The following is a 21148-nucleotide window of genomic DNA, read 5'->3' as shown; positions in this document are numbered from 1 at the left end:
ACGGTTGGTCCTCAGTATTCGTGAGGGGCTGGAGCACAGCCCCCTTGCGAATCAGAAAGTTTGCAAATAATACTCTGACCCTTAGGGCAGTGGTTCTCAACCTTTTGGAACTAAAGCCCCCAACCCCCCCAACCTCTCCTGTTATGTGACACGACCCCCCTTCTCCCATGACTAGATAGACACACACACACACATTTTTGGAACCGCTTGTCCCATACAGGGTCGCGGGGAGCCGGAGCCTAACCTGGCAACCTGGGGTATAAGGCTGGGGGGGGGGGAACACACCCAGGACGGGACGCGAGTCCGTCGCAAGGCACCCCAAGCGGGAGTCGAACCCCAGACCCACTAGGGAGCAGGACCTGGTCTAACCCACTGCACCACCGCGCCCGATAGATAGATAGATAATTAAGGTTTTTTTTGTACTTTTTTATGTTTTTTTTTTTTCTTTTAAAACTATATGAAGGACAATAGTGGAACACGCCCTTAATGTATCAAAAATGTTTTTGAACAATATAGAAGTAATTTGTAACATTTGTAGTGTAATATGTAAACTGGGACGTAGGGTGCGTTTCGCTAGCCATGCCATTATAAATTAGTGGGAAACGTGCACTTGCTTCTTTTTTTACAAAGAAGCACAATGAATGCGCGGTTCAGTGTTGGACAGCGCAAGCCTGAGGCTGAGGTCATCCTCCACCTGCAGGCGATTTCGGTATTTTGTTCTCAACGCAGTCAATTTTGAAAACCCGGCCTCGCACAGATAAGTTGAGGCGAATGGAAGCAGCAATTTTAACTACGGCGTCAGACAACTGAGGACATTCAGTCATCACAGTGAACCAAAACGAAGGCAGAGAACAAGAGCTATAGACTTTTTAGCTGGAGGTGCTGACAACGGACCGTCGCCACAACTCCCTTTAGCGCGTGGGATGAACTTATAATTCGACTGGTATCTCTGACGTTCTGACTCGCGTCTACACCGCCAGCCATACATAAAAGGCGGGCTTAAGCTCCGCCTCTCCAACTCGGAAAGAAAATGCGGAGGGAGACGGAACGCGTTTTTAAAATATTTTTAATTATAATTATTTTTTAATTATATTTTTTTAAATAATAAAGAGATTTTTACATAGATTATTCTAGGTTTTTCATTTTTATGCACATTATAATTGAAAAGCAATAAAATACACTGAGTACCAAATGATGACCTGTCTGTGCTTTTCTTGGAAACGATTTGCGACCCCCACCCCCTCGTTGAGAACCAGTGCCCTAGGGTCTTCGCTTTATTCTGCCTCTTGGCATCGCTTCCTCAAGTTTTAGGAGCACTACGCTTTGGTCCCGTGACTACAGTTCGAAGTTTCTTGCGCAAATTTCACTGCAAATTGCTGATAGAAACGCGGGATGAAATGGCCATTTCGATTACTGCGAAACAAACAGATGACTGATGCTGGCCGCTGAGGCAAAGATATGCAGCGTCCATCGACACATCGCGTAGATCCCACAGTTCTTTACCGTACTTGAGCTTTTAAAAATATCTTTTGTATGTACAATAAATTTGTGTATAATCAATAAAATAACGTACTACTGTATAACACCCTGCTTTTATGCCATGGGCCATGGGTTTTACGTTTAAAGTTTACATTTTTGCCATGTGTGTGTGTCTGCAGTTTTTCGCATTAGGCGCAAGGCTCAAAAAATCTTTTTCTAAGTTTTGTACTGTATACATGTCGTTGTTGTATACATAAAAATCGAATATGATGCGCATATTATGAGCTCTTTTGAATTACTGAACGTTTCTTTACATTTTCTAGCCTGCGAGCATCTTTCTGTGAGGTCCCAAAAGTTTAAAAAAAAAAAAAAAAAAAAAAATCTCATTTAATTATTGAAGACCAACTCGCGAATAATCAAATTCGCAAATATGTATGGAAACCTGCGAATTTGGAGGGGCAAGTGTGTGTGTGTGTGTGTGTGTGTGTGTGTGTGTGTGTATATCTCTCTCATGCAAGTACACACACGCAAACTTAAATCAGCCTCTTACACCATGTTCAGTGTACCCGTATCGTCCTGGAGCGATCAGTGATACAAGGATATACAATACCAGTGGAAAGATGCATGTGGAAGTGGAACTGGTGCATATTACTGAATCATTCTGTGTCTGTGAATGTGGCACATCTCTCAACAGTGGATACCCTTAATGCAACATGGACGGCTGCGCACAGGTTCCTTCAGTCTTCCTGTTTCAGTGGAGAAACCCCCACCGAGCTACTCTGTCCTGACTCCTGACGTGAGTGTCACGACCCTTCTAGTGTCACAGTACACTTACAATTATTCATTTAGCAGATGCTTTTCTCCAAAGCAACGTACATCTCAGAGAAATACAACGTGTGCATTGCATTAGCAGAAAGAGAGGCATAGATTCAGACACGTGATTCTAAAATACAGTTTGGTTCATATGGTGGAAAGAAACTATGTAATCACATGAGTAGCTGCATAAAACTTCATCCGAATATCGACGATTCCTAATCACCTTCCCAGTAATAATTTTTTTTAATATATATAAACATATACGTTACATTACAGGAGTAGCTGCATAAAGGTTTATCCGTTGTTTAACAGGCATAATCTCACAGTTATAGTGCATGAACACATTACGTGAACTTAAGAGATCGTGGGCGAAGTGAGTCCGGAAGAGGTGAGTTTTAAGACCCTTTTAAAATGTGGACAGAGATTCAGCAGTTCTGAGTGACAGGGGGAGGTCATTCCACCACAACGGAGCCTGAGCCGAGAACCTTTGTGCTTTACCTTTTGTGCGTGGGACCACCAAGTGGGCAGATGTGGAAGAGCGTAGCAGTCTGGTTAGGGTGTAGCGGATGATCAAGTCTTGTACAGAGTAATTTTGTGTTTGTGTCTTTATGTCTCCTTATGTCCCTATTCCAGGTGCAGCTCCCAGGAATGAAGTGGGTGGACAACCACAAAGGGGTGTTCAACGTCGAGGTGACAGCTGCATCCTCAGTTCACACCCAGGTCTGACAGCCTACCGCTGGCCATCGCTCCTTCAGTTTCTAGAGACTTCTGTCTTATTGACCTTCTTTCTGTGTCACTTGCCCTCCTCCAGGACCCGCACCTTGACAAGTTCTTCACTTTGGTCTACGTGCTGGAGGAGTACTCCTTCCCCTTCCGCCTCAAGGACGTCATCATTACCGAGGCCAATGTGGAGGCCGAGCTAAAGGCCAGCATGGCCCACTTACGGGGAGCGCTGTTAGATACCTGCGTGCGCTTCCTACACCAGCTGCTCAGCAAACTCATCCTGCTGATTGTGCATCCACCAGTTATTGCTGGTCAGATTGGTGAGTCTTCCATAACCTGCTGCTATAACCTTTCACCTACTGCTGTCATACCCTTGAGCAAGATACTTACCCTAAGTTGTTCCAGTAAAAATTACCCAGCTGACCACATGAGCATGTCTGATGTTTGAATGCATTTTATTTAATTTTTTGCTGAATGGCACAACAGTAGTTCCTGGTTGTCATGGTGTTGAACATATTTGGGTTTTTTGGTGGTTTTTTTGAGTGACTGACGTGTCTTTGTCCATCTTGCCAGTAAACCTGGGTCGGGCCGCCTTCGAGGCCATGGCTCTTCTAGTGAACCAGATTCACAAGAACCTGGAGGGGAACCAGGACCAGCATGGACGCAACAACCTTCTCTCCTCCTACATTCACTACTGCTTCCACCTGCCCACCAGCGAGCCAGCTCCTCCTCCCAACAGTGAGATCTTTGGCCACACATAGACACTGTGCAGATATAGTGTACTGTATCCTTTGCTTTGGCAAACATCTCCACCGAGTTGATACTGACCTCCTCAATCGCTTAAACTAGATAACTGTGCTGAATTTGACTGGGAGTTTTGTACTTCTGGATTAAACCGCGTCGTGTGGGACATTGGTTCCAACGTTTCGCTTCTCCTGTTGGAAGCATCGTCTGGGAGCTGCGACATCTTGTAAAGGTTAGATGTCGCAGCTCCCAGACGATGCTTCCAAAAAGAGAACCGAAACGTTGGAACCAATGTCCCACACAACATGGTTTAATCCAGAAGTACAAAACTCCCAGTCATTTGACACCAACCGCGGAAGCCTACGGGTTTTGATATGTGCTGAATTTGTCTAGTTTTGCATGTCTGAATTTGTCATTTACTCTGTGTGTGGACTGTGGCCTTCATAGTGACCATCTGTCCATTTCCACCTTAACAGGAGGTGGGTTATATGAGTTCAATACTTTTTTTTTTTTTTTTCTTTCCTCCCTTCCTGTTGCTTCTAGTGGGCACACCCTCCTATGAGCTGCCCATCCAGTACGCCACGTTGTCGCGGGCAACTGGGCGGCCAAGCAGCTTGAACCTGTCCCGCTCCAAAAGCATAAGCAACTCTAATCCAGATCTAGCAACCACACCTGCCTCCCCTGATGAGGAGGTGCAGAGGATCATTGGGAACAAGGTGAGCATGCAGCAGCCTTTCATGATAGGGTCCTCAAACACACACACTGCCTCTTCCTGTCTTTATCCTAATTAATGCACTTTTTTAATTTCAATAGCAAAACAAACATTCATAATAATGAACAGAACTGTAAACAAGCATGTATACAACTCAACATGTTTCTGTCAGGGTTTATATGTATATTCCACACAAGTTATACAATTCGAACAACTCACCAGTGCATCTTCCTTTCTTATTCATTGTACATTGTAAAGTCTTCACATATTATTCAAATTCAGTTTTCAAAAGAGTAATGTTACGTTTAGTATTTGACAATTTTTATTTGTGAATATTTGCTGAAAATTATATATAGATTTATTGAAAAAAAATTTTGATGTCATTTCACTTAAGCACAAGGAAAACATCTTTATCTCTGAAATTCACATTTACTTTCAGGTCTCTTGATAGTAAATTTTCTCTTTTTCACCAGAACATTTTATTGTAAATAGTCAAAATGCGTTTCTTGTGTCTCAAATCGTCTATGTCCTTTTGAAATCGTTAATATTTTTTTTTCTTATATATCAGATGGATAATTTTTAAGGAAACTGCTTTTATTTTATTATTGAGACAGTATTTCCAATGAAAGAGCCCATAGTTCTTTCAGGTGTATGTGAACACCATTGTGATTTACACCATGGAATGGTATTTTCTCAACAAAATGATCTCAAGAATGCATTATTAAATTTCTTGTCAGAAGTATTAACACAATTATGATGGCTTTTTTGAATATGGGTAGTTATTTATACTACCTTGGCTTTCTAATGTTAGGAGGGAGAGCCCTTTGGGAATAGCATCCAACACAGTTGCAAATTCTTTAGCTGTGGTAAAAATTCCATACTTCTGAAGAAATTCAGATTAACGAAATAATTGGCCCTTGTTATCAAAAACCCTATCACAAACATAATATTGTTGTCATACCATGTTCTAGGCTTCCAAGATATCAAGACCTGTTTATGGAACCTAACTAATTCACCTCCTTTTCAGGTTTTTGGTTAATTGCCCATCTTTTCCTGTCTCTTTTTGCACTGCATGTACTTGAAGGCAGCATCACTTCCTGTGTTTTTCCTAAGTAGGCACACTTAAGGCGCGACTTTCTGCCTGTGTTCTTCGAAGATTGCATGTATTTGAAGGCTCCACTTCTTCCCATTTTCCTAATGACCCTTAAGATAGCGCCTCTTCCTCTCTTCTTCCTCGGTTAAGGTACCTTTTTCCTGTCTTCTTCCAATTAGGCATATCTTGGCACCACCTATTAATGCATTCTTCCTAATAAGATTAAGACATGTTCTTTTCCTGTGTTCTTACCAATTAAACACTTTAAGAAACTACCTCTTCCTGGCTTCTTTGTGACTTCATATATTTGAAAGCTTCAACTCTTCCTGGCTTCCTAATAAATGAGGCTCCTCCTATTCCTTTCTTGTTCCTTTCTCTGTGAAGTGAAGGCTCAAGCTCTTCCTGTTGTGTTTCTTTTTCGACAAATCTGAGTATTGACTGTCTTAATTGGACAAAGATGCTTCTCCAGACACAGACATCCCTTGGTACCTGAAGGTGGGCGTGTCCTGAGCTCAGTTTCTGCGAAGCACTAAGTCTGCAGGCACAGCGGATCATTTGAACGCTGCTCTAGCTGGCCTCCTCTTTGCTGACAGTATGGCTGTTGGCCAGTTCCTGCAGGTTCCCTCTCACACTCACAGACACACATTTTATTAGCTACAGACTGCACCACATATACTGACTTGTCCTGCTTCCCTTGAGAGAATCTCCTGGGACAGTTTGTCTGTACTCTGGCCATGCCTCCTCGCAATGTGTGTGTGAGACAAATGATCTCCGTGCCTGTTCTTTACCCCAAATTCACAGCCTTATGCTCTGCCTCTCTCCCCTTGTGTGTGGTGCTGGGATCAGGGAATCGATCGCTCTCACTCCTGGGTGAACTCTGCTTATGCCCCCGGGGGCTCCAGGGCGGTGCTCCGCCGGAATCCCACCTCCAGCTGTGAGCTGAAGCAGGTGCACTCCCAAGACCCCCTCTACCCTGACTTTGGCAGCTGCTGTAGCTTCAAGGGGATGTGTGTGTGTGTGTGTGTGTGTGTGTGCGTGCGTGCACAGCTGGGTGCGTAGAGGATCTATGATTATGTTCAGTGCTCTGTCTTTGGTGCTCTATTCTGCCAATCACCTCCTCCTTGGTCTGCAATGCTCCACCAATCACATCCCTCTATCTGCCATGCTCCACCAGTCATCTGCTTTTTTCCTCCTCCTACTTCAGTGTCATCTCTTGCATCTACTGTCTGGGTAACCCTTTTTGTCCTTCCGTGGTAGTTACCATGAACATATACAAAGACGCACAGACACACACACTGCATATATCAGGCTTCCTGGTGGTAAACAGGACAACAAGAAGGTTGAGGGTAAGAAAGTTCACTTGATCGCAGCATTTGTTGGTGACCAGATGCAAATGAGGTGTAAGGAGCTGTCAGCCCTGCATTATTACTGTCATCGTCATCATCATCCTCATACCTCACCATCCTTCTTCTTTCCAGGTATCATCCCATCATCTTGTTGTATTTGGCTCTTAAACTCAACTCTGGTAAAGAAGCCCATAGTGCAGTAAATAAACTCCTCACGTTTTCAGGCTGGGAAGGCAATCCCGGAATGTCCCCGGAATTTAGTGAGCAGCAGTTTTAAAGAGATGGTTTGGGTTGAGTTTAAGAGTCTGTCACAAATCTTGGCTCCGTCCTTTTACCTCTTCTTTGCCTCCATCTCTGTCTCACCACCCATCCGTCGTAGGCGTGTGAGCGCAGCACCAATCGCATGTCTGCCTTCTTCGAGAGCACCGCCTACTGCACTGGCCCTGCCCGGCAGGTCACTAGGAAGGTAACGTAGACACAAACACATGCACACTTTGCTACACACACACACACACACATACACACGCCTAGACTCAATACCACGTGCATTTTTTGGGCGCAGTTTTATTCAATTCCGTTCAAGCTAGATACTCTGCTTAGTCAAAATGATGATAAATTTATTGGCTCACGTGAGTTTACTAACTCTAATTGTAATTATAATTTGAATTTGTTTCTTGTATATGCAATTCAGACTGAGACCTAAGAATCTCTAGAGCTTTTTTTTTTTCTTCTTCTCTCAAAGAAATGTTATGCATAATTTTAACAGCAGAAGGGTCCCAGAAGTTGAATGTGTGGTTTTTAGTTGATCTTCTGCAGATTATTGCAGTGATGCTTGTTGGGACAACCACAGTGTTCAGTGTCACACACGTATGGTCAGTTTTTCTTATTCCACTCACCTTTTCCACTGACTAACACTACTGCATGTGTGTGTTTAGTGTGCATGATGTACATGTTGTTTGAAATGTATGTGTGTGTGTGTGTGCGTGTGAGAAAGAATCCCCTCATTTGTATGTGTGTTGGTGTGTATAGTTATAACTTGCTGTGTTAAATTTATCTGTTTCTGCAGTTCACAATGTGTTTAAATTTATAGCGTATGTATAGACGTATATCTGTGTGTGTGTTCTGTATTTTGGACACAGTATATTTGTGCAGTGCAGGCTCTCGCTGTATCGCTATCTTCTGTGTGAGAGGATGCTGGTGGTTCTGACTCCAACCATTTGCCTGTGTCCTGCGCAGCTGCTCCATGAAGAGCTGGCCCTGCAGTGGGTGGTGAGCACCAGCGCCGTGAGGGAAGCAGCCTTGCAGCAGGCCTGGTGGTTCTTCCAGCTTATTGTAAGTGGCGCCACACACGTGCACGCGCGCACACACACACACACACACACACACACACACACAGGATGTCTCCCACCACTTATCGAGTGCCTGGACTCTCCAGGTGAAGAGCATGGCGCATCACCTGTTCCTGACCTCCCGCCTGGATGTGCCCCGCCGCCAGCGCTTCCCAGACCGCTTTGTGGACGACATTGCCGCCCTGGTGTGCGCCGTGAGCGCTGACATCGCCAGCCGATACCACAAGGTGAGAAACAGACTCCGCACATGTTGCTCATGACCTGATGGTCACACAGGTGTTTTTAGCGGAGGCTGTTGCTGAGGAGGCTTGACTTGGAACCCCTGGGCATTTCTTCAGTGCCTCTTTCTGGTGTTGTTATAGCATGCAGACAACGTACACTTCATTTCATGCTGTAAACATGAATCGGGGCTCCATCAACTGAACTGAGGAGAGCAGATCAGAGTATAGACACCGGGTGGCATAGTGGGTAGGGATTTGACCTTTTTCTCCGAGGACCTGGGTTTGAATCCTACTTCCTGCTGTAGTACCATTGGTCAAGGTACTTACTCTGAATTGGTAGAGTAAAAATTACCCTGCTGTATAAATGGGTGGATCAGTGCAAGTAGCTCAGTGTACAGACGTCATAGGTTGGTTTGGTTGAAAGTGTTCTTATTTAGTTCTATACCTTTGCTGGTTTTTAGAGGAAATTTTGTAACTATTTACTTGTAACAGTTTGTCTCTGTTACTGGAGTTTAATAAGTTTAATAAAATGTAGTTTAATAGTCCCGATTAAAACATGCTAGTGGAAAAACAGAGGTGGGAGAGTAACCCCAGTAACCATGGAACCTCCTCAGCTGTGTGTGATGAGTAAACACAGAAGTGTTTCACCTGCTGTTCTGTGTGGGAACAACTTCTCTCATGTCTGTCACCCCCTCCTGGCCAGGATGTGGAACTTGTGGAAAGGCTCAACTGCAGCCTGGCCTTCTTCCTCAATGACTTGCTCACACTCATGGACCGCGGATTCGTATTCAACCTCATTCGCTCCTACTACAAGCAGGTACATACACACACATGCGCGCACACACACACAGAGCCAGGTGTTCCTTGTGAGTAGAAGCCCACCGTTCTCCTCCCATCTTGGGAAGATCTCCAACAAGTTGCAGACCACCCCGAACCCGAGCGCCCTGACCGCCCTGCGCATGGACTTCACCCGCATCATCTGCAGCCATGAACACTACGTCACCCTGAACCTGCCTTGCTCCTCCGTGACCCCCCCAGCCTCCCCTTCACCATCCACCTCCTCCACCACTTCCCAGGTGCCCCCCGCCGCTCCCACTAGCTCTCTGGTTGTGTACCATCCCAGTCCAGCCACACCGTCACTCTTCCCTCTGTGTCCCCCCAGAGCTCGGCTTTTTCGTGCCAGGCACCAGACCAGAGTGTGGCCAGCATGTTTGAGCTCTCGGTGCCATTCCGGCAGCAGCACTTCCTGTCTGGCCTTCTGCTCACTGAGCTCGCGCTCATCCTGGAGCCTGACAGTGATGGGTGAGTCTGTATCCACATTGCACTGCCACCTTTTGTCTCTGGTGGGGGGACACAGTCTGTTTTCCAGGCTTTCCTGTTAAAGCCCACATTTCCAGACTCGCGCAGACACACACACACACACACACACACACACACACACACACACACACACACAGAGCGTGTGCACGATGGACCTTTTTCTTCCCTCTGATCATTCCCTTTTCCCCTCACAGGGCCTTCTTCCTGCACAAGAAAGCGATCAGCGCCGTGCATGCCCTGCTCTGCAGCCATGATGCTGACTCGCGCTATGCTGACTCTCACGTGCTCTCCCATGTCGCCCAGCTCTACTTGCCTCTCATACCCATCGTCATGGAGACACTGCCCCAGCTGCATGACTTCACTGGTGAGCTAGGGGTCCTATGGCCCTAGGGGTGTGGCTGAGTTTTGGAATGGTGCTATGGGTGTGAACTGTGTGTGTTTGCGTGTTGGCAGACACCTCGCTCTCCCGAGCGCGCCATGCCTCCGCGCACATTGTGGACGATGGCGATGCTGATGCTGGAAGTACCATCAGCCAATCTGTCGCCATGGCGATTGCGGGATCGCCGTTGCTTCACTCCAAGGCAAACCCTTTTGCTTTACCTGCCGTGGTGAGTGGTGCCCCCTTGAGAGTACATTACAATTGCTGCTTCAGTATGCTCTGACGTGTGTGTGTGTGTGTGTGTGTGTGTGTGTGTGTGTGTGTGCGCGCGTGCGTGCACGTGCGCGACAGGCGGGACGCTCCTGCGGCTCCCTCTCAGCTGAGAGCAGTCGCACCCTGCTGGTCTGTTTCCTGTGGGTGCTGAAGAATGCCGACGCTGTCCTGCTGGAGCGTTGGGTCTCAGACCTCTCTGTGGTGCAGATCAACCGCCTGCTGGACCTCCTGCACCTCTGCATTTCCTGCTTTGAATACAAGGTAGGCCCAGACACCGCCTGTGCTCAGCCTTGTGGCTGTGTGTTACTTGTATGGCTGCCTCTCTCCAATTCACTGTTGAGCGGGTGGTGTGTGTGTCTGATGTCACCAGGGGAGGAAGGCCCTGGAGAGGATCAACAGCCTAACATTCAAGAAGTCCCAGGACATGAAGGCACGCTTGGAGGAGGCCATACTGGGCACAATTGGGGCGAGGCAGGAGATGGTGCGGCGTAGTAGAGGTACAGAGCCATACACGTGTCTGTGTGTGCGTGTGTGCATGCGAGTGTCCGCCTCACTGCTTTGTGTGTGCGCGCCTCTTATTCACAGAGAGAAGCCCCTATGGAAGCCAGGAGAATGTCCGATGGAGAAAGAACGTGACGCACTGGAGACAGACGACGGACCGTGTGGACAAGTAGGTCTCCACCGTGTATCTTTAACGTCAAGCTGGATGAACAGCAAGGGGACACAAACAACTGGGACCAGAAGTCTGTTTGCAACTTGTTTCGTTTATAAGGCATTTCAGCTACTAAGTCATAATCAGTGAAGAAAATAAAAGTAACGTGAAAAAAGATCTCAGAAAATATTTGTCGAAGAGCTGCTTTGGTTGTTTCAGGTTGACCAAGGACCTTTGGCTAATTTTTCATGCGTGACATGCAGGTCGAAGGCGGAGATGGAGCAGGAGTCCATAGTCGATGGGAACCTGGCTACAGAGACCTCCCTCATCGTCCTGGATACCCTAGAGATCATCGTGAAGGTGGAGGACATTCTTGCACGCATGCAGGCACGCATGCATACATACAGGGGCCAGCTGATGTGCCCACTTTCTTGCCCTTGCAGACTGTCGTGGTGTCAGAGGTGAGGGAGAGTGTTCTAGGTGGAGTGCTCAGGGTTCTGCTGCACAGCATGGGGGGAAACCAGAGCGCCTTCTTCCTACAGCACTGCTTCACCACGCAGAGAGCACTTGTCTTCAAGGTCAGTGCACGATGCTGTGTGTTGCTGGTAGTTCGGTTCCTTCATTTGTTTCTTCATGTACGTGTGCATGCGCGTTCCTGTGCCCTCAGCAGTCATCTTGTTTCTGCGCTCAGTTCCCGGAGATGCTGTTTGAAGAAGACACAGAGCTGTGTGCTGACCTGTGTCTGCGTCTGTTGCGCCACTGCAGCAGCAGCGTGGGCTCCGTCCGCAGCCACGCCAGCGCATCACTCTACTTGCTCATGCGGCAGAACTTCGAGATCGGCAATGTGAGTCAGCCTCGCACACACCGTGTGTGTGTGTGTGTGTGTGCGCGCGCGCTCGTGCACGTGCAGGCATCACTGTTTTTCTCCTCTTCGTTCCAGAACTTTGCTCGCGTGAAGATGCAGGTGACCATGTCGCTGTCCTCTCTGGTCGGGACGTCGCAGAGCTTCAATGAGGAACACCTGAGGCGCTCGCTGAAGACCATCCTCACATATGCTGAGGAGGATGTTGAACTGCGAGACTCACCCTTCCCTGAACAGGTAACTCCCATGAGCCCTGACAGAGAAGATCTGTCTGTCTGTCTGTGCACGCTGTGCTTTTTGTTACCCCTCAGGGTTGATTGATTTTTTTCAAGCTCCTGATTGGTGTTTAGTGGTGGGACAGCAGTTGACATAGTAGTTAGAACTGCTGCTTTGCAACGCAGGGCCTCGGTTCAAATTCCCCTTACTGCTGTAGTACTTAAGGTATTTAAGCTGAACTGATACAGTAAAAATTACTCTGCTGTATAGCTTAACACTCTAAGTCACTTCAGAGAAAACTGTCAGATGAACAAATAAATAATGCTAACAGTTATAACGTTTGTCTTTCTGCTGTGCACTGATTACATTGTTGTGTGTCTCTCAGGTACAGGATCTCGTGTTCAATTTGCACATGATCCTCACAGACACTGTGAAGATGAAAGAACACCAGCAGGACCCGGAGATGCTGCTCGATCTCATGTACAGGTAGGTGAGGGTGTTCACTTTGTTGTTCCGCAGCACTGGGCTTGTTCTTGCTGGTGGAGGTCCTCACTCTGCCCTCTTCTTCCAGGATCGCCAAGGGATACCAGAACTCACCTGACCTACGTCTCACATGGCTCCAGAACATGGCTGGAAAGCACTCAGAGCGGGGAAACCACGCAGAGGCAGCCCACTGCCTTGTGCACAGCGCTGCCCTGGTGGCAGAGTACCTCAACATGCTGGAGGACACTCGCTACCTGCCAATCGGCTGCGTTTCTTTCCAGGTGAGGGGTCAGGTTCTGCATCCCCCCAAGTTGTATCTGGGTTTGTGTGTGTGAGTTGAGGCGCCGATGACGATTCAGCGTTCTGATCACAGAGCATCTCGTCCAATGTGCTGGAGGAGTCGGCCGTCTCGGATGACGTCCTGTCCCCCGAGGAGGAGGGCATCTGTGCAGGGAAGTACTTCACAGAGTCTGGCCTGGTGGGGCTTCTGGAGCAAGCGGCATCCTCTTTCAACATGGTGAGAAGGTTTGGGCTCCTGCAGTGTCATGGCAATGGAGTGGCGACAGAAAGCAGCCCTCACTGTGTGTGTTGTTTTTTTTTTTTTTTTTTTTTTTTTTTTCTTTTTCTTCTTCCCTCCCTCCAAAACTCTCCCAGGCAGGGATGTATGAAGCTATCAACGAAGTCTACAAAATCCTCATCCCCATCCACGAAGCCAACAGGGACTTCAAGAAACTGGCCGTCGTTCATGGCAAACTTCAGGAAGCCTTCAACAAGGTCTATAACCAGGTGTGCGTGAGAGAGAGAACGCTACACAAGACATCCGCTCTTCTCAATCCTGGTGCTGTTAAGATGCAGCCAAGTTTCACTGTCAGAGGATTAGTAAACATAAAACAGTTGATATGGCCGTTGCAGCACAGCGGCTGCTCACTGCTCGTCGAACATTTGAGTTCAGAGATACAAATGCAGTATTTGCCAATTTTTTTTAATTGCATTTTGTTCCAATTCAGGAAGTTTCTGTCTTGCAGAGTGAAAGCCACCTGTGTTTTCATTTCAGAAAAATGCATTCACACCCAATAGCGGTGTGAGACTGCCTTAACTGAGCTAACTGTCCCCCTGTTTACAACTCATGTCTTATGTTCCTCGGTGTCGGCATTCGGTAACAAGGAAGATCGTGAATGCTTATGGGAGAAATCAGTAAACAACTATCATTCAGTTTTTAGGCCTTCTAAATGTCACAAGTCTTGGAGTTAAACATGACTTCGGAATTATAATCAAATTGAGTTAAAATACAGATTTCTGCTTGCAGTTGTGTTTGTAAGTTGAGGAACCGTTGTATTACGTTATTCACAATATTAAAAGTGTATTCATAATACAAAATATATTGAGCTTGAGATATAAAGAGGAGTAGGGAATGATTTGCATGAATTAAGTAGTTGCTGAAGCAAAGATAAATTTGCTGGGGGGGGGTGCCTCAGTGTGGACCTCCTCCCCAGGAAAAGGATGAGTGTAAGTCAGCCATTAGAGAATAATCCCAACATCAAACACATCATGATATCTGCCCTTCAACCCCCCAGGCACATTGTCTCAGGGCGGAGTCACTCTACAGGAAGGGTGGGGACCTGAGGGTCCTGTGGTCCACTGTGTGTTTATTGTGTGAACATCCTTGTTCTGATTTTCTGTTCCCTTTCTTTGTTTGTGATGTCTGTCTGCTGGGGTTCCCAGAGCTCTGGATGGGAGGTAAGTGTTTCTCGAACCCACCCTACATGTCTATCATACCTGCGTTGACCTTAGCATGTTGGGTTGTGCTGCAGTTTGCACAGCCTTTGCAATTTTCTGGAGATATTTGCTAATTCAGAAGATGTTCCTAGGACCATAACACTGATTATTTCTTTCTCTCTCTCTGTCTTTGACCACTCACTCCGATCCTGTTCCTCATCACTTGCTCTTGGCTATTCCCTTCCGACGGGTGAGTGTGGTGGCATTATTCACTCCCTTAGTGTCACATCCTGCTCTGCTGATCTCCTGACCTGGTCCTGCTGACCGTTAGCTGAAGGCCGTAGTTGTTGGAATTGATTCTTTACAGACAATTTGAGGTCCTTTGGTGTCTCAATGAGGCACCATAAAGCTTCAAAACTGTTTATTGCAGTTGTGCAGAATGTCACCAGATGTTACCCATCAGAAACGTCTGCACCTTCTTGTCTGTCTTCATGTTTTCTCCCACCTTAAACTCCCCAAATTCTCATCTACTTCTACCCATAAGAGTGACCTAGCAGCAGGCTCCTTCCTATTCAGTGGAATTTACCCGTAACACAGTTGCTTTCTTTCTAGAAATTTCCACAGCAGTCAAGTAAAATAGAATGGGTAATTGTACTACGAACACTCCCACATATTCAAGAGGGCCATCTGGCCATAGTGTCTCATGCTATGAGTCACAAGCTGTTTTTATGTTCATTAGTGTGGTGTGATTTAATTGCGGTGCCCTTGCCCTCATATAGGGAGCAGAGAATGTTTGGCACCTACTTCCGCGTGGGCTTTTACGGCTGTCGTTTCGGCGACCTGGATGAGCAGGAGTTTGTGTACAAAGAGCCGTCCATCACCAAGTTGGCTGAGATCTCTCATCGTCTCGAGGTACGTCCTCCACGGAAAAGGCCCAATGAAGTAGAAACCTGTCTGACTTCCTCTTGAGTTCAAACCTTGCGTTCACGTAGTGCACATGTGGAGCTATTCCCTCTGTGGGTCCCACATTGAAAACATTCCGATGTGCTGGCGGAACGATCTCTTTGTGCAGGAATTCTACTCTGAACGCTTTGGAGATGATGTGGTGGAAATCATCAAGGACTCCAATCCTGTGGACAGAACCAAGCTGGACCCAAACAAGGTGAGATATTTTTTCAAGTGGTGAAGACTTGAAGGTGTTGGCCTCCATTGTGCGGTCGTCCCTCCAGGGTGACCGAGTCATTGTTCTATGTTTGCGGTCTCCAGGCTTACCTCCAGATCACCTATGTGGAACCCTACTTCGACACTTATGAGCTGAAGGAACGCATAACTTACTTTGACAAGAACTACAACCTGCGCACGTTCATGTACTGTACGCCGTTTACACTGGACGGGCGGGCCCATGGTGACCTACACGAGCAGTACAAGCGCAAGACCATTCTAACAACCTCGCATGCTTTCCCCTACATCAAGACCCGCATCAATGTCAACCACAAGGAAGAGGTAGGTCCTGAACCTGTGTTGCTCAGCATGAGGTCGTCTCCACCTTCACAAGGTCTAGTCAGCAACTGTGTCTTGACGCCCTGTGTAGATCATCCTGGTGCCCATAGAGGTGGCCATCGAGGACATGCAGAAGAAGACCCAGGAGCTGGCCTTCGCCACACACCAGGACCCCGCGGATGCCAAAATGCTGCAGATGGTGCTCCAGGGCTGCGTGGGGACCACTGTGAACCAGGTGCCCCCTCAGCACTGTGTAAACAATCAGGCTTGGGGGTTTGTTTGTGTATTTCTCTAATTTCGTTATCCGGGTTTTTGGTAACCCTATCAGTTTTAACCCAACTGTAGTTTTGGTTTAACACAAATATTTGTGAGTCCAGCATGATGACTAATGGTAACTAAGGCGACCTGTCATAACTTTTCGTAAGACAGCTAATCGCCTCACTCTGTCGCAAGCCCTTGGTGAATGTACAGGGTCTGCTGAAGACCTCTGTGCATGAGTGTGTGAGTGTGTATCCAAGTAACATATCTCCCGCCGTCCCAGGGTCCCCTGGAGGTGGCGCAGGTCTTCCTTTCTGACATCCCAGATGACCCAAAGCTCTTCCGACACCACAACAAGCTCCGCCTGTGCTTCAAAGATTTCACCAAGAGGTGAGGAACAAGGGCACTGCCCACAGGCTTTCCCTTTGTGCCGTTGCTTCTCCTGAACCTGCCCTCGCTCACCATGTGCCCGCCTCCCCGCATCCCTCTCTGCACAGGTGTGAGGACGCCCTGCGCAAGAACAAAGCCCTCATTGGGCCCGACCAGAAGGAGTATCACCGCGAGCTGGAGAGGAACTACACCAAGCTGAAGGAGGCCTTGTGTCCTCTCATCAACCGCAAGATCCCGCAGCTATACCGGACCCTGCCGCCCAGCGCATCCCATGCACAGCGGTAACTATGGTGACCATGATTGTTCCTGTGCAGGGGGAGCACTTGTCTCTTTGCTCCTGCTGAGCTTGATGTCAGTGAAGATCTTGGTGATCTTTGGCCTTAGTTTATAACCCACATGGATGCTTCCTAACAAGTCCATCCAAAGCCTAAAGCTATTTTGGTTTTGTTTTGCTTTGTTTACATCTAATTTTTAAGGTGTGACAGCTGAAACAAATGTTCCATCCATCCATCCATCCATCCATCTATCCCTTTTCTAGCCCGCTTGTCCTACAAGGGTCACGGTGGCAATAGGGAGAGCAGAGAGGCCAGGCGTCCCTGTCCCTCGCAACTTCCTTCAGTTCAACCCCGGGGATTCCCAGGGGATCCCCAGCCGCTCCCAGGCCAACTGGGAGATATCATCTCTCCAGCAGGTCCTAGCCTGACCTCGGGGTCTTGTCCCAGTTGGCCATGCCTGGTATACCTCCAAAGGGAGGCGCCCAGGGGCCATCCTTACCAGATGCCCGAACCACCTCAACTGGTTCTTCTCAATGTGGAGGAGTTAGTGGCTCTATTCTGAGTTCCTCCCGGATGTCCGAACTCCTCACCCTATCACGGAGAGTGAGTCCCAACACCCTGCGGAGGAAACTCATTTCAGCCGCTTGTATCCGCAATTTTATTCTTTAGGTCATTACCCAGAGTTCATGACCATAGGTGAGGGTAGAGGTGTAGAGTGACCCTTAAATAGAGAGCTTTGCCTTATGGCTCAGCTCCCCCTTCGCCACTACAGTCCGGTACAACAACCACATTACTCCTGCTGCTGCTCCCAGTCTGCAACCGATGGCACGCTCCCTTCTTCCCTCACTCGTGAACAAGACCCCAAGATACTTAAACTCCTCCACCTAGGACAAATGTTTATATGATGATTTTTATATAGACCAGGACAATAGCCAGCAGATTGTGACCAGTTTCACATTGTACCCCTGTCTCTGTCCTGCTCACACACACACTAAGCTGGTTAGGATGTGCTGCCGGCCTGTGGTTTCTGTATGCATGAACGCCTCACTGGTCGCTGTTTGCTCTGACTTGAACAAGGTGCACATTTGCATGTAACACCTGCTGAAACGGGGCTGCGTGTGTGTGTGTGTGTGTGTGTGTGTGTGTGTGTGTGTGTGTGTGTCGGATCCTGCAGTTTGTCTCCATACTGCACCACAATGATCACATCGCTGTCACTCCACGTTGGCTTTGTGTTATCGTCTGTCTCTCACATGGGCAGGAACTCCCTGGGCAGATCTAGCCTCCGCAGAGTGGACTGCTGAAGCAGGGAAGGTTCTGGCAAACCGAGAGAGGAGACGCACCCCTCAACCACATTGAGTCCCAATTGCTCCTACTCTCAGTCCCCAAGTGATTAAGCTTATGTCTTGTTCTATTTTGCACCGTAACCTGGTTGTGGTTTCGGTTTCCTGTTCACTGAAATGAACTCTGCCACAAGACTACTCTGGGGATGATTATTGTATCCTGTGGTCACGCTGACATGGTTCTGAGCACCAGCTGAAATATCAATGTAGTTTCCATTACTTTATCATTTTAGTTGATCTACCATAAGACTGTTTTGGCAGAATATAGCTGTTTTCATGAACTGCTTGTATTTTTTAAAATGGAGAAGGAACACTCCTGCCCTGACTGCTGCACACCTCTTTGTGTGTACGTACATTGTCAAAAGCTGGTGCTCCAGTTGTAAACTGGCATCTTCTCTTTGGACCAAATTGCTTATCAGGTCTAGTTACTCTGTGTGTTTTGTATGGGCCTTAGTTCCTGTGGTAAATTCTATACTTATGTTGTACCTGCAGTTTCCTGTGACCCTTGTTGTTTATGCAGCACAAGTGGGGCTCAGGTGTCCTCTGCTGGGTTAGTAGCACGGACAAGGCAACACAGCGTTGGCATCTCCCTGCTGTATCTCTACTGCTGTGACATGACCAGGTCACTCCTGTAACTGAATGTCTGACTACTGTATTACTGCACATTTTTTTAAAGAAATTAAGTTATGCTGGATTTTTTTTTTTTTTTTTTTACTGCTTTACATTAAATATTTTTTTCTTATTGCCTTCAGAAACGGACCTTTTGAGAACACACTGTACAAATGTTAGAGAATAGGCAACTGTGTGGTGGCAATAGTAATTTTTTATATGTACTGAAATAAATATACAATGCTATTCAGGCAGAAAGACTCGCTCATACACCAGTGTTTCTCTGTTGATTAACTGAAAAGTGTACATATGTAAATTAGATGCCTGTATTCTTTAGACACTACCTTCTCCTTCGACCCAGCCATTCATTTTTGTGTACTCTAGAAGGCATGGTTTTTAAGTGTCTCTACCAAACTCAACATGTGACAATGCTAAGTCCTAATGCAACTTACAGAGCACATTGTGTTTTTAAATGATACCGTTTAATGTTTAGGGGTGGGGCTTGGCCAACAACCTTAAAGTCTTAGAAATGTATCCAAAGCCCTTTTTTATGCTCTGTCACGGTCCTGATTTGTCAAGCTCTGTTGTTGTCCTGCTGTTCTGTAGAGGACAGACTGCAACAAGGGCAAGGATGCTAGGTGTAAATGAGGGGGTAGGCCAGAAGGGGGTGCTGTGTGTGTGTGTGTGTGTGTGTGTGTGTGTGTGTGTGTGTGTGTGTGTGTGTGTGTGTGTGTGTGTGAGAGAGAAAGAGAGAGACTGAGGAAAGTAGAGGAGGAGTATTATGAGCATATACATGAGCTATGTACAGAGAGGGTGTGGTGCAGAGTTCCAAAAACAAGCAACAGACACGCAGAAGAAAAAGGCTAAAAACAGTGGTTCTTTTCAACTTGGAGAATGAGAGGAATCGGGACAGTGGGGTGAGGCAAATTCTTAATGCACGTGGCTGAGCAAAAGGGCAGCTGCTGGGGAGGGGTGAAGGACTGGGTTGAAGCCTGGTGAGCATCTCCGTGCAGAAGAGAGACCCCAGCTGTTGTCCTGCATCGCCCCATATATCACTGAGTAATATACTCTAAAAGTTGTAGGTTGGGTTTTTACCTGCTATGGGAGGAGCTCAGATTCTAGGAGACCATCAAAGAAGGCTACCAGATCGTGTGACTTGTATTATCATAAGATAATAACCTAGAAAATATGAAGTCGTGCCAGTGAGTATGACCTAACCACCACCAATTACATGTGCTCATTTAGCTGAAGTGACTTAATCTGATTTAGCCATTTCAAGTTTGTCATACGTACAAGTACCGTGTACAAGTATCATGAAATTCTTCTTGAATGCTTCTCTCCAGACTATGAATGAAAACAATAGAAATACTGCACAAAACAATAACAATGACAATAACAGTTTATATTGGGTAAGTTTTACTGGAGCAAATCAAGGTAAATTCCTTACTACAGCAGCAGATGTGATTTAAACCTGTTACCTCTGAATCCAAGGTCATTAGCTCTAACCACTACAGTACTTGCTGTCCACTATATTAATATTACCTACCTGGCACATTAAAGTCCAACATTGCTTTAGAGTTTAATTTACAGCCAGTTAAAAATGTGAATTTGTATTGTAACTGCAATTAAAAAAAACATTCTGTAACTGCTGTGACCTAATGACAGAACATGCTGATATGTGCTGGGTAAATAACAGTGAGCCTGATGAAAAGGAGGTAAATTTGAATAAATGGATGAATAAAGTGCTCTTGATGGCACTGAGCATTGCAAACAGGCCTGAAGACAGGAAGAGGCCAAAGGACCCCAGATGGCTGGAGGGACTGTGGTGGTGGTGGGCACTACAGGGTACTGGTCACAGTCCCCAGGTGTGCGTTGGTGTGTTTTTTTTGGCCGTGTTTGTCCACATTGCGTTGCTCATCCCATTTTAATAATCTGACTGCATTTACAAATGCACTCTTAAGGACTGTTAATAACATGGTGTAATAAACTGCATTTAAATTAATGAACACAGAAACATCACCTTCCTACACAATTGCTGAATTTTAATGTTAAAGAGCCACTTTCCCACATTGGAATATTGCGCAAATGATGGGGCAATAAATTTAAATTCTGAGGGTGTTGTGTCACATTCGTTTCGTGATGTGACTTAATTTTTAACTAAACTAAGTGAATTGCTCGACGACACAGTATATTCATTAGAGGTAGAGCAATAACGGAGGATGCTTGAATGGATGGTTTTGAGAAAATGGAAGTGCAGGACTGCATTTATATTTGTCGTTTGAGATTGTTTTCCTGCAAAAAAAAAAAAAAAATCCATTAAGACTTTATAATCACGAAGACAATGAATACTTTCAAAGGGAATTACTGAAACCGCCAGCAACTCTGCTTGAAG

The 21148-nt window shown here is 46.6% G+C and overlaps 1 protein-coding gene across 5 annotated transcripts in view; it reads left to right on the top strand.

Moving 5' to 3' along the window:
- Positions 1-19104, top strand: part of dock6 (dedicator of cytokinesis 6) — a 33871-nt gene extending 14767 nt beyond the window's left edge. The window contains exons 18-50 of one of the 5 annotated variants that reach the window (XM_018754714.2): positions 2174-2275; positions 2929-3015; positions 3107-3338; positions 3592-3756; positions 4306-4478; positions 6414-6515; positions 7293-7379; positions 8150-8245; positions 8349-8489; positions 9187-9300; positions 9389-9559; positions 9646-9785; positions 9998-10167; positions 10257-10411; positions 10534-10716; positions 10826-10952; positions 11041-11125; positions 11371-11467; positions 11551-11685; positions 11799-11951; positions 12048-12206; positions 12571-12671; positions 12757-12949; positions 13042-13185; positions 13323-13454; positions 14391-14405; positions 15171-15296; positions 15457-15546; positions 15651-15887; positions 15976-16119; positions 16426-16532; positions 16640-16813; positions 18066-19104. In XM_018754714.2, the coding sequence (XP_018610230.1) occupies positions 2174-2275; positions 2929-3015; positions 3107-3338; positions 3592-3756; positions 4306-4478; positions 6414-6515; positions 7293-7379; positions 8150-8245; positions 8349-8489; positions 9187-9300; positions 9389-9559; positions 9646-9785; positions 9998-10167; positions 10257-10411; positions 10534-10716; positions 10826-10952; positions 11041-11125; positions 11371-11467; positions 11551-11685; positions 11799-11951; positions 12048-12206; positions 12571-12671; positions 12757-12949; positions 13042-13185; positions 13323-13454; positions 14391-14405; positions 15171-15296; positions 15457-15546; positions 15651-15887; positions 15976-16119; positions 16426-16532; positions 16640-16813; positions 18066-18108 (4380 nt within the window). In that variant the 3' untranslated portion in view covers positions 18109-19104. The remainder of the gene's footprint in view (positions 1-2173; positions 2276-2928; positions 3016-3106; positions 3339-3591; positions 3757-4305; positions 4479-6413; positions 6516-7292; positions 7380-8149; positions 8246-8348; positions 8490-9186; positions 9301-9388; positions 9560-9645; positions 9786-9997; positions 10168-10256; positions 10412-10533; positions 10717-10825; positions 10953-11040; positions 11126-11370; positions 11468-11550; positions 11686-11798; positions 11952-12047; positions 12207-12570; positions 12672-12756; positions 12950-13041; positions 13186-13322; positions 13455-14390; positions 14406-15170; positions 15297-15456; positions 15547-15650; positions 15888-15975; positions 16120-16425; positions 16533-16639; positions 16814-18065) is intronic. The other 4 variants (XM_018754710.2, XM_018754709.2, XM_018754711.2 and 1 more) reach the window with 4 other exon arrangements.
- Positions 19105-21148: the final 2044 nt, after the last annotated feature.

The sequence above is a fragment of the Scleropages formosus genome, chromosome 8 (genome assembly GCF_900964775.1).
Source record: "Scleropages formosus chromosome 8, fSclFor1.1, whole genome shotgun sequence".
Taxonomy (NCBI): domain Eukaryota; kingdom Metazoa; phylum Chordata; class Actinopteri; order Osteoglossiformes; family Osteoglossidae; genus Scleropages; species Scleropages formosus.
The sequence above is the reverse complement of the archived record's forward strand: the minus strand, read 5'-3'. Positions and strand labels throughout refer to the sequence as shown.